The following is an 18,501-nucleotide window of genomic DNA, read 5'->3' as shown; positions in this document are numbered from 1 at the left end:
AGTAGGGGTTGTTATTGTCCTAGAACATAGAGACTTACCTGTATCACAGTGTATGTTTACATGAGATTGTCTGTTTACCACAAAAGGGTAGAAGACAAAGTAGCCTTGGAATTGCCACAAAGAACAAAGTTATAATTGGGAAGAAAAAGGCTAAAATACAGTTCTTTTTCCACTATGTGGGAGGATGCATTGACATCAAACAGATGGTGTTTATTCAGCATGAAAATAGATTAGCTCAGCAACAAAGACTGGACAAGTAACTGCTGCTAATAAAATGATCTGACCATAACATATTGTTATCAACTTGAACTATAAAAAGTTAATACTAACATTTTTGAATTCATGTCATTATAATGGATGTGGAGAATACTATCTTTAATTCTGTTATGTCTCTGATGTGTGGTTATCAGCATCACTTTGGTTTTGTCTAAATTAATGACTGTTTACACCATTCAGAGAATTGTACAAGGGCATTATGTAAGTTTCTTTCAACAATACTTATAGATGAACTTGTATCATAGAAGGTGGTGTCATCAGCATAGAGATCAGAAGAAACATTTACTGAATACAAATACAGATAATTTATAAACATAATAAATAGTCATAGCCTTTAAAACAGGTCAGAAGCTGTTTGTCTGATGTTTATGTCAGTGTTTTGTTTTCTTCCTTTCAAATATGATGTACACCAATTTAAAGAGTTGATTGTTGCTGAGCTTGTAAAGTAATTTTTCATGACCAACTAAATCAAAAGCTTTCCTAAAATCAACTATCACAAATCCAACTAGATCTCCATTCTCTAAAGCTTTGAGCCATTTTTCAACCAGTCTAGGAAGGGCAGTCCCACACGAATGAGTTGGGTGAAAGCCCAATTGTCTATCATAGAAAAAATTGTGTTCATCGAGAAATATCATTAGGGGGTCTGGAAAATGTTTTTTGAGAATTTTTGATAAAACAGGAAGGATTGAAATTGGTCTAAAATTATTTATTTCATCATAAGACCAGGTTTATGAAGATGCATCCTTTTAGCCTCCTTCTATTCGTCAGGAAATGTATTTGTATTTTTACTAAGATTAAATATATGTTATGATTTCTGAATGAAAGGTGTTGCTGCCCATAATAATCTGGGTCCAATTAAGTCAGCAACTGTAAACCTTTTCACTTCTAAATTTTGCAGATACTTCAGTACTTTATGAAGTGTTTCTTTCACAGAAAGTACTGTCTGGTATGTTTCATAACAAAGGCATGAAAGTCCCCCATGACTAGAAGGAGTAATTGGTTCTTTAATATTATCAGCAACAGTAACAAAAAAGTTATTGAACTCACTGGCAATATCTTCATTGCTATTGAAACATACACCAACTTGTCTTGAATTACAACAATTATTAGAAAGTCAATGAGAATGGACTTTACCTTAATTCTTTAAAAAGTCTCCAAATATTTCCTAGTTTCTGTTTTGATTCAAAAATCAGTTGCTGGTAATGAGATTTTGTGATAACTTAAGAGCTTTACAGCTTCATTTCTCAGAATTATGTATTGGTCAGTGTTTCCAAGAAATTTATACTGATGTGTTTTTATTGCTGCTTGAAATACAATGAGAAATATGGACTCTAGCACATCAACAAGTAAAAGTGGCCACCCAGACACCTGATTGTCCTTCATCATGCCAACTTTAATAAAGAATGTCTCATACAAAATGTATTACTCTTGCCGTGACAAGGCCTTTTGGGGAAAGCAGTTGAATGACAAACATGTAACCGTCTAGAGATGACAAGTTGTTTAAGCTTTATTAAACCAAAATATCATAATATATTCTACATAATTTAAACACATTAAAGTGGAAAACCAAATTGGGATCATAATGGTACATAGTAACTTGATGTGTGGCCCAATTAAAAGACTGAAAATATTTCAAGACTTTGATATCAAGCTTGAGATCATGGATAGCACCAGTTTGTGAAAATGACCAGAAACAAATGACTGGCCAGCAGGCCCATTAACACTTAAAGCTACTAAACCTGTCCAAAATTAACTGGTCCAATTTATCAATATATTTTTAGTGGGCCTGTTCAATGATGAAATAGAAGTACAGTGTGACCCTGTTATAGCACACTCCATTATAACAAGCATTCAGATAACACGGTCATGGTGTAGCTCCCAAAATTTTACATACATCTATTTTAAAGGGATATGAAAAACAAAATCATTCTTAGAAGAATGAAAACAACGTAAAAAGTTTATTATCATTTGGGGAAGAGATTGCGTAGGAACAATACAAGATGATCATGGAGTGGCTCCTGAAATTTTATTTGTATTTTTCTCATACATGAAAAAATAGTTTTTTCTTCTTAAAAGTATGAAAAATAATGAGTGAAAAGTTTATTCTGGGATCACATAGGGCTTCGCCAATGTCACAAACTGTGAATTTTTTTCCTTATTGGCGGCAAAATATACCATCTGGAAATTCTTTTTTATTGGTGACATTGTTGGCTGTTTAAAATTGTTTATACAAAAATTGGTTCAGACTGAAGAAATTATTATTTCGTAAACTATCTTTTGTCAGATTTTTTGGCACTTGCTAGTAATTAATATATTTACACAGACTGACATTTGTATGTGGATGGTAAGTAAACTTCCTCTTCTTTTCACTCGAATTAAATCCTTCAGAACACATATTTTCTGTAATAATCCCTGTCATCAGACAAGAACACCTGGATCTCTATCGTCCATTGACCCTTTGTTACATTTCTGACGCATGCATGAAGTCAGCATCACTCCGCTACCACAAATGTAAAAACAAAACAAAAAATCCCAAGATCTTACTTGTTGGTCTATTCAATAAGCAGGAAGGAACAGTAACTACAATAGACCAAACGATGAACAATTCCATTTTTTAAATATGTACCCAGATAAAATAAGTTTCTGAAATTTCAAAGAAAACAGATTACCTTTGTTATGAAACTGTACTAAACAAATGGAAATAAAAATCAGTTTCAATCATGCAATATAATTATTTGATGTTGCCTCCACAATAAAAAATGGGTATTTGTTTGGTTCTCCAACACTATCCTTTAGCAGTGACTTCAATATTGCATGCACCCTTCATCAAACCGACAACAATCTTCAATAAAAACAAAGAACCTTTCCTCAAAGGAAGTCAGCACCAAACTTGCATAAAAGAAATAGAATCTGATGGATGGTTGCATTTTTCAATGTGACTGAAGACGTTTACTGTGCCATGAAAGTTTCCTTTTAGCACGAAGAAAGTTTATGCTTACGAATGCTACCAATGGCAGCTTTAAATGCAAATTAACTTTTACTGATTTGGGACACACTAAAAAGTAAATGTGGTTCATCATTTATTACATGACTGTGTTATGTTTTCTACTGAATTCTGACCTATATGACCTGTGAAAAAATTACTGATTATTTTAAATCTGTGTGTGTGCATATGTCCAATGGAATTACTTGTATCAATCATGTTCCACACCTTCTTTAGCAGTCGTGATTCCAAAGACGTACATCCAATGAACCACTGACTGTCTTCAGTTAAGATGTTCTTCCTCTTAATGTTTATCTTGATCAAAAATTATTTAATGTTTGTTCCATGTGTCAATAATGATATTTATTCCACGTCAGTAATGATGTTTACATATTCCATGAGTCAGTAACAATGTTTATTCCATTTGTCCAAAACAAAGTTATCATATTCCATGTGCCAGTAATCACATTCCATGTGTCAGCAATGTTTACCTATTCTCAAAACTAACTTATTTTGACTGCAAGAACAAAGTTAAAGACCTAATAATATATCCTACCTTAAATATTTTCAGCATGTTTTTTATGTTTTTTAATTTCGTGGTGTTTGTTTTTGTAATCATATCATTATGTTTATTATCTTATAGGTGTTGTCTAATGTTGTAAAGCGCTTAGAGCTTCTAAAGATTAGGTGCTATACAAAGTCCTCATTATTATTATTATTATTCTATGTGTCAGTAATTATATATTTATTACGTCTCAATAATGATATTTATTCCTTGCATCAGTAATGATGTTTACCTATTCCTTCTATCAGTAATGATGTTTACCTATTCCATGTGTTATAGATTGCTTTGTTGAACATCCACTCTTCATCGTCACTAATAATCTTAGGTGATCTGCTCTACATTATTATCGACTGCTCCAGTGGCCCAGTGGTCAGAGCATCCACCTCATATCAAACATATCAATGAATATACTGTATGCAATCAAGACAAACCCTAAGCTTTCCAAGACTTGCTTTCTTTTCTATGAAGCTGAATCTCTCTTTCCATATTCCTCAACTTCTGGACATCCATCCCTTGGACAATTTATAACAAGAAATACCTAGAGTGAAGAACTTCTTGCCTCCCTGCATAAACTTTGACTACTGTCATGAGGGAAATTACTTAAAACATTGTATTTCATCTGGGAATTACAAACCCCTCATTCAGCTTAGCTAATTAGTATATCCTTTATCTAACTGCCAAAACTTTAACATGCACATCTAAATTAGAATAATTCTCTCTATTCTGCCTTCATTAAGAACTACCATAGTTACCATATATATAGGGACACAATAAAAAAATTATTTTTTTCCTGTCCCAGAATATAAGATGAAACTTTTTTCACCCAGGTCACATGCCCCAAGACTTAAGAAATGAAATAAATTTGTTTAATTTACACTCATCTCCAACTGCATGTTGCAAAAAACAAAATGCTTATTTGATACTAAAATGAAAGAAAATAACCTTGTACTGTTATCATTTATTCCTCTTTTTTTCATCATGAGCATTAAAGAATAAAATATATCCACTAACTCTATATATGTAGCGTATGCATCCATAGTGTAGCATGTATCGCTTATGTCAGATAACACATGACATCGACATCAACACTGAGAAACAAATTGTGTTTGGTATTACTCAAAGGCTTCAATCTGTTTTCTAACTGAAAACTGATCCAAACAAAATCACAAATTAAGAGGGAAATAATCAACCTAATGCATAAAGACATCTGCCATCCACATGTATCATGGTGTTAGGTGCAAAATAACCAAGACTGAATTATATCAAGGTCAACTATAGGACAGTGTATCACAAATAAAAATCATTATTTGAAAATACATCAACCTCAGAGCAAATGACAATCTTTTCTCTAGAGTTTTAAAAAAGCATTATTAAAGCAAGTCATTGCTGTGTATACTATTTACCCACAAACATTAAGGCCCATCTGATTTAATTACAACTACAGATGCCAAGCAAATAGAAGCCCAGGTGGTGAATAAACACAGCTGGCAGAGAGCAGTAAACTCATTGCCTGAACTTACTGGAAGAACATCAAAGACAAAGGTTATTTTTTTTAAACAAAGCAACCTGACCTCAGAAGCCGACTTTGGATTCTTTTTTGTGTGCTGATCTTTTCTTTTAACTTTTTCTTTTAATATTCAAAGTCAGCTGAGATATGGAAGCTAATTTTGGTTCCTTTTCATCAGTATTCATGGGAATTTTGAAAATAAATTGAAACAATGGAACAATTTTTAAAGTCACACAATACAGTGCTTCATACAAGGACATCAACAACCCAGCGTATCCCAGAAGATTTGGAGAAAAAAATCATTTGATGAATTCATGATGGCCAGAAGAGAAGACGATTTTGCCAACAATATGATCATTAACATGGATGAAATTCCTCTGATATCATTCCTAGATGGACTGACAACAAAATGGGGATTAAAAGTGTGAGAATTAGCATGACTGGTGCATGATAAGGGTTGTGTTGATGAGATGATGTGATCATGCTGCAGTGGATTAAAGAGTTTTATCTCAAGTACAGTTTTATATTTCAGTTTGAATGTATTTAACGACATGTAATTTACAAATGATTTAAAAAATGTCCCACAAATTATGACAAAAAATGATGTGTCCCAGAACATACAGTACACACAAAATTACTTTAAAAATTATTTTTTAGTGTACCAACAAAAACAGTGTCCCAACATATATGGTAAATATGGTATGTCTGGAAAAACTCATTTTTGGACACATTTCCAAATATACAAATCTGTCTCTACATTGTCTCTAATGTTGTCATTATCCTACCACTTAACCCCATATCTGTCTCAATGTTTTCCCAATGGATTCTTTTTAAAACTCAATCATGCTCACAAGCAAGAGCATCACATCCATAGAAGGCTAGCAATTTGTCATGGGTCTAGCCCATATCTCAAATTTAATTGTTATGTGTCACACTGACTATGACTAGATTAACATGTGTGTTGCAACAACATTTTTCTTCAAAATTCACTGTTACACAAGGTCCACTCCTCTTTCTCCTTTTCATAAATGATCTTTCACTGAAAATTGGTAACTGTATTTCATCCACAGAGTTATAGAGTTATATACTGATGACAACAAACTATCAGATTTCAAACCACTACATAGAGGTCTCCATTCAGATAGTATTACATAGAGTAGATTCCTGCTGTATGGAAAATGGCATGAAAGTAAATGCAGACAAGACAAAAGTATGAATGATTACTACCCAACAAAAGACAGCAAAATTGAAAAATAACAATCTGAATCTTAAGTTGCATGAAATATGCCTACAAATGGTGGTTACCATGACAAAATCTTTGGGGTGATAGCTGACAACAATTTCCAATGGAATGAACACATTAAAGTCATATGTCATAAAGTCAATTCATGTCTGTGGTTATTTAGCACAACCAGCTCATATCTATCAACAAGGCATAGTTAATATATCACAAATGCTATATACAACCATACCTAGACTACTGTAATGTTATCTGGGGAAACACTTCTGACAAGAATATTTACAAATTATTCCACTTGCAAAAAAGAGCTTGAAGTCACATCCTAGGTAATGCTGAAAGTATCCCAAATGCAATGAATGATATTAACATGTTAACAGTAACTGAACAAATAAGTCTAAAACAATATGGCCCCATTATATCTAAAAGAAGTATTTCATGCTAGAAAACAAGGCAACACTCCCAGTTTAATATCAATTACAGCTAAGTACCCTTTCATCATAAAATCAATCAAAGAACTCTACAAGAAATGTTTTCAATATTCAGAGCTACTAATTAGGAACAGAATCCCAAAGTAAATTAAAATAAGTACAAATATAAATGTTTAATTATAATTTAATTCAATGGATTAAATGAGGAACCTGTTTGATTTGACAAGTACATTATAACTTAAAGTATAAATTCACTAACCTTACACTTTGTTGTCTTGCTGTCTCACTGTTTTTTACAGTATATATACAATGTCACTAGTTGAAGCATATTCATTCATATTTTGTTTATTATGGCCATATATAAATATAACTTTCTATCAATGCTGTGTGTATGTGTGCATGCATGTGTGCATGCATGTGCATGTGTGCTCTGAATGTAATGAATGTAAATATAAATACAACAGTGGGACACAAGGATGATTAGTTCTATGCAGCTAATTGTGTCACCCTCTTTAAATAGTCAGTATTATTATTATTATTATTACTATTATTATTAAGACTTTATTTAATGCTTGTGTGGCTGTAATTGTGTGCATGTGTGTTTGTGCTTGAGTGTGGTGACAATATTTGACAAAGCAATGACTTCTAGCCACTTTTATCTGTGACAGTAAATTCACTGCTTCAAAGAAAACATGTCACTTTCTATTATTTGAATTTCCAGTTATTTTGTATAGGCTCAAATGAAAAGACAGCTTGTTCTCAATTAGACATCACTTTTTGGGGTCCTGCACACTGCTCACACACTATTCTTGGAACCTTAAAACACTTTTCTGATCTAAAAAAAACAATCCTGTCCAGAATATGACAAGTACATGTATATGTTACTGAGTTAAAAAGCTTAAGATGACATTAAATGCAACATACTAAGAAATTACCTTTGACTTTGATTCCAAGGTCAAGAAAGGCTGTTATCAAACTTGTTCAAACAATTGCAAAGTTTTAACAAAATGCCAAGTTTTGATCAAACTCAATTTCTAACTGTATATGTAATGGTGCCAAAATCTTAAGTCATGCCAACAGACCTTCAACCAAAGGTCACATTACGCTGATTATTAAACTTGTTGAAGATGTACTTGATGGTTTACTGACCTAAAACGTTTAATAGAAATCTATTTGTATTCATCCAAGCTATTGTGTTCACAAGCTAGATGATTTTGATATCTTGGTCATGGGAAGCTGGTTATAAAACTTATTCAAGACCTTGCAAAGACAAACAATTAGGCCATTAAAATTCATCCTTGTTTTGTTTAAATATTGTGTTCACAAACCATCATTTTCAAAAACTCAAGTCTTTCTTTTTATCTCAATACCAAGGTAACAATAATAATTATATAACTTTTCTCAGATATGTTTCTTATATAAAGTTTGAAGATTTTGTATCTCTTCAAGTTACTGTTGTCACAATCTGCATGTATATGCAGGGCAAAAAGCTCAATGTCAACCTTTCACCTTGATCCCAGTGTTCTGGAGGACTGGTTCACTTAATTATTTTTAGATATTGTTAATATATATCAACAGACCAAGTTTGATCGAACTACTGTGTTCATAAGCATGTGCTAGCGAACAGTGAATCAATGACCATCAGTAACATCCCATCACATAGCTCAATTGGCCTTAAAACAAGTTGAGCACATCATTTTTTTAATTTGCTGAACTGAAAAGCTTATCATTTAATAAGTACCATGTAAATGTAAAGATTTTTATGGTTGCCATTTCACATGTTTTACATGTTTCTAATTTTTGTGCTTACATCTTTTCTGGCTCAAACACAAATCTGGAAATGCAATCCAAGTCATGGCATTTCTTATCCTTATGATTTGGTCGCACCAAAAGTCCCCTGGCCAACAGATCTTGTGCATCGTGTGTTAACTCCAAGCTGAAGCTTCCAACAACATAAAGAATTGTGATGGCTTTCAGCATTCTTATTCTTGCATCAGCAGCACTTTCTTGCCAATCAGAAATAGTAGTCTCAGCCAAAGACTCTAACAGTGGCATTAGAAGACAGGCTGTTACCTGTTTAACAAATGACATCTGTATTTAGTATTATCCTCCAACCTAATCAAGTTATTATTCTAAGTATAATTATCCTTCAACCTAACCACATTATTATTATCAGTACAACTATACTTCAACCTAATCAAATTATTATTCTAAGTATAATCATTCTTCAACCTAACCACATTATTATCTATTATCCTTCAAATGAACAGCATTATTATTATAATTATTATCCTTCAACATAATCACATTATTATTATCAGTATAATTATCCTTGAAACAAATCACTTGTGCTAAACTAAAGCTTGTACAGAAAAATGGATATATTTACAAACAAATGGTGAAAAGAATACACAAAAAAGAAGTTAATTGGGCTGTGACCACAGAATTCATGCATCTAAATGTGAGCATTGATTTCATAGCTGTGCATTTTAAACATTTTGAGAAATGTATAAGAAAAGTGATAAGGATATTTTGTTCTGACATTCAGAACCAATGAAAAGTGAACAAATGAACCTATGTATCAGTGGCCAAGGAAGACAGTCATAATAGTAGCTTTATTAATGAAGCAGCAGAATGGCTGAACAGGCCAAACATTCAAGACCTTATTTTCTTAAATAAGGATTATAACAAAATTGGAGACAGACAACTTTTTACAGGGGTCATAAAAATAACACTTCAGGAAAGTGGTCAACAAAAAAAATAGATGATGTTGGCCTGTTAAGCCTCCCTCCCTTCAGCCTCCCTGGATTTGTGTGGTCAAATCTTTGGACTGTTCAGACCCCTACCCCCCTTCCTTCAGCTTGCCTGTCAAATAACAGAACTACTGTTTGAAGCACCATCACCAAATTTAGGACAAAGCCACTGTTTCAACATCATGCCAATCAAGTTTCATGGTAATACAAATACTAGTAAGATAAATAATCCCCAAATTGCAGAATTAATTATGTCCAGCTTTCTCAAAACAAATGATAGGCATGATCTTTCACTCATTTTCACATGAGCTGCACTTGTCCATTCAGTAAGAATTTGCTTGATTAATGAAGTTGCAAGATTCACAAACACCATACACTGATCATCACCATTAGCATCTTCCTGATCCACAATAGCCCCCATCACCTGTTGAGCATATCAGCTGTGAAAGTGCTATTATAATTCTTCTTTGTCCTCTTTATTTATTTTCAAGTTAAGTGGTTGAAGTTGGTCTGTACATGAGGCAGGCAAAAACAAAGGAGTGATTCCACTGTCTTTTAATTTAGTTAACAAATGAACAAAATATGTAAGAGCTGTCCTTAAATATATCTCTTGATTACAACAATTAATGATGAAAAAAAATCAAAATACATACTCTTGTGCATCTGCTAAAATCATTTATTACTGTTGGTCTCTCCATCCCTCCGCTAAAGGGTGGCCAATTTTCATGAAATGCATTGAGGACATCATGGCTATCATGTATTCTTTAATACTTGTAACACCTCAAAGATCATCCATCATTTTGGCTTTAAACTTTCAGAATGCCAACAATAAGGTAATCAATTAACAGGATGTTGTTACACATGTTCACTGCTATTTAACATTTCTTAGATCCTTTTGCTCTACCCCAAATCATCCCACCAGTCATTTTACTAACATTTCCTGTCCCCAGTAGACTGGGTCTGGTGGATTTCTGTAATGTGTTGATAGAACATGTAAAAATATTGTGTTGGCATTTTTTGGCCACAGCTGGGCAGCAAGTTGAAATACTTGTCTAGCTGCTGAGTGGAAAAATGTGCTGATATTTACAATTACTGAATTAAGAGTCAGAAAGACCCAGAAATGTAAATATGGTCATTATAAGAGTACCGGACCTGCCAACCCTGACGAGTCCGTCCCAGTAAAGCAGTTGATATTTTTCTCGTAACTCTGACCAATTTTCAGTAAGGTGTAACAAAATATCATAAACTGTTATTGTAAAGCTAGAAAACATAATTAAAAGTTCAGTATTCGGAACATGCATCTAACCAGAATGTATAATTATACCAAGTTTATCCCTTAGTCTTAAATGAGTTGAAAATTATAGAAGAAGAGAATGTGTGATCCAGACCTTAAAATATTAATCTGTGACCTTGACCTTGATAAGGGGACACCCAAGTGGTACATGCCCTAACTTCTAGTGATGATGTTTATCAGGTTTTCTTCCCTATTCTCATGTGGCATTGAAGTTATATAGAAGAAAGAAAAGTGTGACAGAAAACGTCCTACTAAATCTGTGTCCTTGTCTTTGGAGACAGTACCCCCAGTACAGTATGCAACACACCTCTGATATATACGAAGTCTCATCCCTTAATTTCAATAAGATTAACAGTAACTGAGTGGATGAGAAAGTATGACAGAAAACTTAAGACAATGAGCTATAACCTTAATATTGAAAACAGGACCAGTAATGTGGTACACACAAAAAAATTCTAATGAGGATTTATAAACATACCAAGCTTGTCTGACACAGCTCTAAAGTTACAGAGCAGAAACAAAGGTGTGATACAGAGACTGACAAATGGATGTCTGAATAAAAATGCAAATACCATGTCCATGTCTTTTTGCAATATATGTAGGGTTCACTATCCATGCATATACACAATCACTGCTTGAATAAATTAGTTACCTGTCTCATGTATTCCTCAGATGAAATGAAACAGCCTCTGTCTGTGAGATAAATCTTTCTCAAGCAGTGCAGAAGTTGTTCAAGATGCATTATGCCTTCTTCAAATTGAACTTTTGGTTCCTTGCCACTGGACAAGGTATGCAATAGCTTTGGCTGAAAATGCACCAAGGTATGGTTGAAATCCTCTCTATGTCTGTCAGAACTATCTCCCCAGATCATTTTGCTGATTCTTCGCCAATTCTTTTTAAAGAAACTTTCTTCCTGTTTTGAGAAGTAGACAACTCCATCATACTGATGCCACACATCTGTAAAATAAAAATTTACGATTATTGTCATTATTTTAATTAGGTACTGAAGTCACCACCCTTCAAACTGAATTTAGCCCAGAAATCTATAGCATCATGGCTCTTAACATTAGCAATCATTTAACAAGTAAATAAAGAAACTTACCTTCATGATATTCTATACATTTATTTGTTGTTCTTTGCTTCTGAATAAAATGCATTTAATTTCCAGTTTGGATCAAATGCATTTGGGAAATGTTCAATAAAAATGATGCCATGTAGATTCTAGTGTATGCAAAGGGAGTTACTTTGATATTTCAGTAAAACTGACATTTTTACCTGCACAGTGTCATATACATGTCCTAATGTTGGGAACTTGATGGGTATGTTGCACAAGCACAAAGTGTAAATCAACTTGAAACAGTTCTGAAGTCAAGGAAGTACGCTAATAAAACAAGCCAGCAGCTGATGTATTTACAGTATAATGTTTAAATGAACACATCTTGAATTCTTTTTTTAAGCAGTGAGGCCACCTAAAAAACATTGTCCTCAGCATTGTAAAATTTAAACAATACTTAAGATTAGCATTTTGTCCAAAATAATGTAGCTGGACTGTAATGTTGCTGTCCGAAATTTGCAGCCTGGTAAAATCACATATGGTACACTCATACACTGTTATTAATGTATTCTGTTCTGATGAGACTTTGTGTGAAAATTCTTCTGCTGATTATTCATGTAGATATACGGCACATTATATCATCTTTTTCCAATCAATTCTTAAATTAATAACACATAAGAAATGTAGAGCGTACATGCATGTTACAGAAGTCAAAACACAGTCAAAAATCAAAATCAAGCAGAAAAGATCACAACACCAACATCCAGGAATTAAATCTTTTATTTTGCAGACAACGCAACCTAACAGATTATTTCACCTACTGGTCAAAGATCACATTTTTGCCATAAAAATGGTAAATCCTCTTCAAATTAGATATGCCTTAAAATGCATAACAAGGGATCTCAAAATTAAAAGGGTCTAAAATCGTGCCTAAACATAAACATTAAGTACAGCTCTAAAAGAAAACCTTTGGTCTAAATAGGCCATATGGGCCACATGTCCCAAAGGTCATAAAAACATTCTCATATTCAAACTCAACATAAACCTCAATAATAAATCCATCTGTTTAGCAGCATATCAAGTTTGACTTTGAGTCAATCAAATTTCATAAAATCACCCTCCAGATAAGGTGAAACAAAAGACTGACAGAAGGAGAAAAAGATTGGAAAACAGTATATCATAATATTCCTATGATTGATGACAGAATGTGGGAAGAATACATGAATCTTCTATTCAAACTTTGAACAAAATGAGGTGAATATAAGGATGCTTCCTGCTAAAATGTATGCTGCATATGTTATGAAAATAATTGTTTTAAAGTTTCTCTACCCATCGTCATCCACACTTGATAGCATGTGAGCAGCATTTATTCAATATGAAAAGGAACCAAAGCCAGGATGCTATGTATCAAAAGTTGGTCCATCATTTTCAGATTCATACAGCTCTAAAAGGTGTTCAAGATGCGACACTTAATTATGTCAAACAATTTGATCAAATTTGATGGCAAATTGGCATCATTTCAATAAACTTTAAAACCCATCATGCTAGAATGCTTTCTGGAAAAAGTGGTACAATTTGGTTAAATACGTTTTTTTTTAAAACAAGTAATTGGAACAATTTTCCTATTTTAATAATGGCTCAATAACTGATTGATGGAAAAAGTGGTACAATTTGGTTAAATACGTTTTTTTTTAAAACAAGTAATTGGAACAATTTTCCTATTTTAATAATGGCTCAATAACTGATTGATAGTACAGTCATCATTTTCATGGAGACCAATTATCCCAGGCCATCTGAGCAGGGTCATTGGAGGGCATTTGGCAATCATCACAGGTTATTGTTACATAATCCCCACAGTACAATACATAACCAGTCACTATGGTTGGCTGATGTATTAAGTCTAATCAAAATGGGAGAAAATCAAATGCACTCACAATCTGGGGAAGAGATTCACTTTATTGTGTGCTGGCTTTTCTCTGGGACACATGTTGTGCTGTAAATATGGGTCCAGGGAAAAATGCACTCTGTTGCACTAAACAGCAAAGGTAAAAGAAGGAAAATGCAGAATCTTATCACCAAAATGCTGCCTGCTTCACATCCTCCAAGGAAGAATGAGTCCCATACCCACATGAGACAGCAATGACTTGAACTTCACAGGCTTTTAGTTTCATACAAGAAAGGCCTCTATTAATAAGGGATAATAAGCTCTTTTGAAATGGTAGAAGCCAAAATATCAACAAAGTCCTCAAGCAAAAGAAAAGGATGTTTATGAAACTTACTTTTCCATTTAGAGGCATAGGGATAGAAACATAGCCCCCTAACATGGCATAAAGCCTATCTTGATCATCTCCAACAGATTTAACTGAGATTGGGGATCTCTAATAGCAGTGGAGTTACCAAAGGTAATTCATTTTTGGCCAAGAATCCATGATGGCAAAGAAGAGAAATGGATTGGCAATTGCCATTAAACTCAAGACAGACATAACTGATAGGCAAGGCACAACGCTGGCTCCATCTTCTCACAGATATCAAGGTGAGTGAAAACACATTCTTGATTGTAACGTTCTAGAACGAACCCCCACTCAATGGTACATAAAGACCACAAAACACAAGACAGATTCCATCTGAGAAGAAGACATATATTTTGCAACTCAAAATACTTAATGACATCTTCAAGGTGAAAATCTGAACCAACTGAGCATCAGCAAGAATCAATGTCTTCTACTGCACCAACCACAGAAGATTCTCAACCTGGCATCACAAACCTTGGGTGCAGAATCTTTCCTAGTTTGAATGATGCAACTGGCAATCAGGACCAAAAACATGTTCTGGTATATAGTTCACTTGAAATGAGCCAAACATTTAGGTGGAGAATGTGAGGGCTGTTGTGAAGCAGGAAGTCCCTGTGTTGTGACATGTACAACTTTTAGAGACCTGGGTTGATCTATCAGCAGGTCTAGAAGATCAATGAACCACAATTCTTGGGGCCACTGTGGTGTTATGAGAATAATATAAGTTATAGATGGTCAGACTTAGTGTAGAAATTTTGGCAGCAATTGGAACAGCAGGAAAAAATGTGAGAATAGACGATCCCACCAGAAGCTGAGCACATCCACTGCCCATGCTCTCTGGTCCAGAACTGGAGAAACATGAAAGGAAAATCTGTTGATAAGCCTAGTCACAAACAAGTCCAACAGGTCCCCCTACCCCCACCACCACCCTGGGTGAAAAGGAACTCTGTTCGTAATTCATTCTTCTTCCCCAAAATACGGTGAACTCATAAAACTCTGTAAAATTTGGTTTAGGTAAATATAACTTGTTTGAGATGAATCTTAGTTCACACATATGAACATTTTCAACAATTTTAAAATTACATTTAAGATAATCAGGAGCAAAACCATGTAAGGATTTACAGAAGTAAACCCTTTTGAAACTGGGTTCTCTGCTGAAATGGAAGCCACTGTAGGGTTTTAAAAAGATATGTTGATGGTGTATCTAAATCAGCATCAAGAATAACTCTAGCTGCTCTTTTTGAAATTTCAGTAAGTTTTCCTGAATTTCTGTACCACTATTACCTCAGAGAGAACACCAATATTCTAGATGTGACATGATGTATACATTGTACAATATCTTTTCTTTGTTATTGAGGGCAACAAAGTTTATTCTGTTCAAAAGATAAAGCAGTGAGTTTCCTTTTTCAATAACCCTATCAACTTGCATTTTCCATTACAAGATATTGTCTATCATGATGACAAGTAATTTTTCATTTTCAGTCTGTTGTATATCTACTCCTTTTATCATTACATTGAAAAAAAAAATCTCAACTTTTACTCTTGCTCAACTACCTATGATCACGGCTTTTGATTTGGCTGCCTGATGCAGTATTATGAATATAAGTGAACAACTCTGTACCATCACTGGTAAGTAAGCACAGAAATACTTAAGTATGGGTAGTGAACCAGACTAGTTATGGGTGCTTTCGATTATATGGCTTTTTGTGAGTGAGTGTTCTCATAGGGATCAAGTACTATCATTTCATATAGTACAGAACAACAAAACAACTTTAACATAGTTTCTATTGACAAAACATGCCATCATACAATGTTGACTTTTTTGGACATGATCAACACATTCATAACTTTTTGTAGAATTCTGTGTAAAAATTATGTAAATATGATGCTTTATCTACTCTGAGCAACCCAAATAAAGCTTACAGATTTGTCAACATTCATACTTTTTACCTACTTCATTAGGTGTCCATATGAGGGGTCAAAATTCATAAGAACAGCAGCAGAGGGGGCGAATCGGACATTTTGTCCAATCGTTATTTTGCTTAATTATTACTTTCTGCACTCAACGATCTAGTGTTGTCAGCGCCTGGTAAAAAAAAAACGACGACGGTCCATCCTACACGATGGTGACGTCATTTGGTTTAATTAACACCTTCTGCGCGCCGATCCCCAGCGTCGTCAGCGTCCGGTAAGCACATCGACGACCGCGTCGATGTCATCGCCCCCTCTGCTGCTAAGTGGTTATTTACAATGAAAATTATTTACAACTAACCGAATATTTGGTCAAGTCCGATACGATATCGTGTCCGAGGATCATGTAAATTTATCGTTACGAATCCATGTGGGGTCGACTGAGCATGACTAAAAAAGTTTCGAAAAACATTAAAGTCCATGTCACCGCCGCACCATGTCTGCCAAATATTTCGTAGCGTGTGTGTATCAACGCCGTTGAATACAGCAAGAATATTGCAGTTATCTCTGATTACTTTTGGAATCTGAGTGTATCGTTGAGTGACATATATCACGTCAGTGTTTTTATGCCTGCCTCTGGAAAATATCCTAGCTGGGTTTTTTTGATTGTCTAACATAACATCATCGTACACGACTAGATTGTTAACGTCGCCATCAATATCATCAATACCCGGTGCATCATTGATATCTGTAATAAACTCGATGACATTTTTTTTAGCGATCGCTGATGCATTCTCGTTGAAATCTTTTAACACCTCGTAGCATCGTTGATCATCTACGCTAGGAGCAACCAAATACAACTTATCCCACTTCATCCATCTCATTATTAAATTGAGTAACAATTGCGTCTTGCCGGATCCAGATGGTCCGATGATAATCATCCGGATCGAGTTTGGTAACGCTGCAACATGCTTAACTGGTTCTCTTGTTTTAGTCGCCGAAAAATCAATTATATTCATATCTCTATACATAAATTATGGATCTATATTGTGTGAAGTGTAGAGTACGTACTGGCACAAATGATATGACAACCGCTACAACAAGAAATAACAGATCGGCGCTTACTGGTAAGTGTGTACAATGCGGTACAAAGAAATTTAGATTTATTTCTATTAGACCCGGAGATGTTTTAAAAAAAAGCGAGGAGGTGACATCGCAGCCAAATTGGCAAAACTCCCCGGAACACCGTGGGCAAAGTATCCAGGAGAAAAACACCTCCCAGGATATAACTACTGTGGCCCCGGAACACGATTAGATATTAGACTCGATGATCAAAATCAGCCCAAACCCGGTGAGTATCCAATAAACGCTATCGATAAGGCGTGTCATGCTCATGATGTTGCTTACAAAAGTAGCGATCTGCAACAGCGTCATATCGCGGATATAAAATTAATTCACGCATTAAATGCTATTCCTGATAAATCCGTCAAAGAAAAATTGGCCTCATGGTTGGTAAAATCGGCTATGAAAGGTAAATTAATGATTGGCGCTGGTAATTAATAACAATCATCCAAGAAAAACGATGGATTCCATCTATTATTCTCCGAGAGGATACTGGAAGGGGAAGGCCGCAATTGGTAAGCTTGCAAGCGCTGCAAAGGTAACAAAGGCCACTGCGGCTAATTGGTTATCCAAACAGGCTATATGGCAAATCTATCTACCACCGCCTAAACAAATCAACTTCTCGCGCTTTGATGTCAGCGTACCTAATGAAGTTCATCAGGCTGATATACTATTTTTGCCGCATGACAACGGTTACAAATACGCGCTAACCGTAGTTGATGTTGCGAGTCGATACAAACAAGCGGAACCGTTGAAAACAAAGTCAGCAACTGAAGTAGCCGCTGCGTTTGAAAGAATTTATCGAAGAGGCCCTCTGCGCTGGCCAAATCTATTACAAGTTGATCCCGGTAGTGAATTTCGCGGCGCTGTTTTATCAACGCTGAAACATCATAGCGTCGCGATACGACGAGGTCATACTGCGCTACATCGTGATCAGGCAATTGTTGAACGATTCAATCGGACTCTCGCTGAACGGTTATTTGGATATCAATACGCGAAGGAATTCATCCAAGAAAAATGATCTCGTGAATGGGTTAAAAGGTTGCCAGGCGTAATTGCAGCGTTAAATAACGAGAT

The 18,501-nt window shown here is 34.8% G+C and overlaps 1 protein-coding gene across 1 annotated transcript in view; it reads right to left on the bottom strand.

The window, feature by feature from the left end:
* The window catches only part of LOC149786029 (E3 ubiquitin-protein ligase rnf213-alpha-like), a 598,535-nt gene that overhangs the window by 515,986 nt on the left and 64,048 nt on the right, over positions 1 to 18,501 (bottom strand). The window contains exons 7-8 of the mRNA XM_089976317.1: positions 11,699 to 12,003; positions 8,810 to 9,072 (exon numbers count right to left, since the gene is read on the bottom strand). Of these exons, the coding sequence (XP_089832443.1) occupies positions 8,810 to 9,072; positions 11,699 to 12,003 (568 nt within the window). The remainder of the gene's footprint in view (positions 1 to 8,809; positions 9,073 to 11,698; positions 12,004 to 18,501) is intronic.

The sequence above is a fragment of the Sinohyriopsis cumingii genome, chromosome 12 (assembly GCF_028554795.1).
Source record: "Sinohyriopsis cumingii isolate HCF-2022 chromosome 12, ASM2855479v2, whole genome shotgun sequence".
NCBI lineage: Eukaryota > Metazoa > Mollusca > Bivalvia > Unionida > Unionidae > Sinohyriopsis > Sinohyriopsis cumingii.
This window is presented reverse-complemented; position numbering and strand designations above follow the sequence as displayed.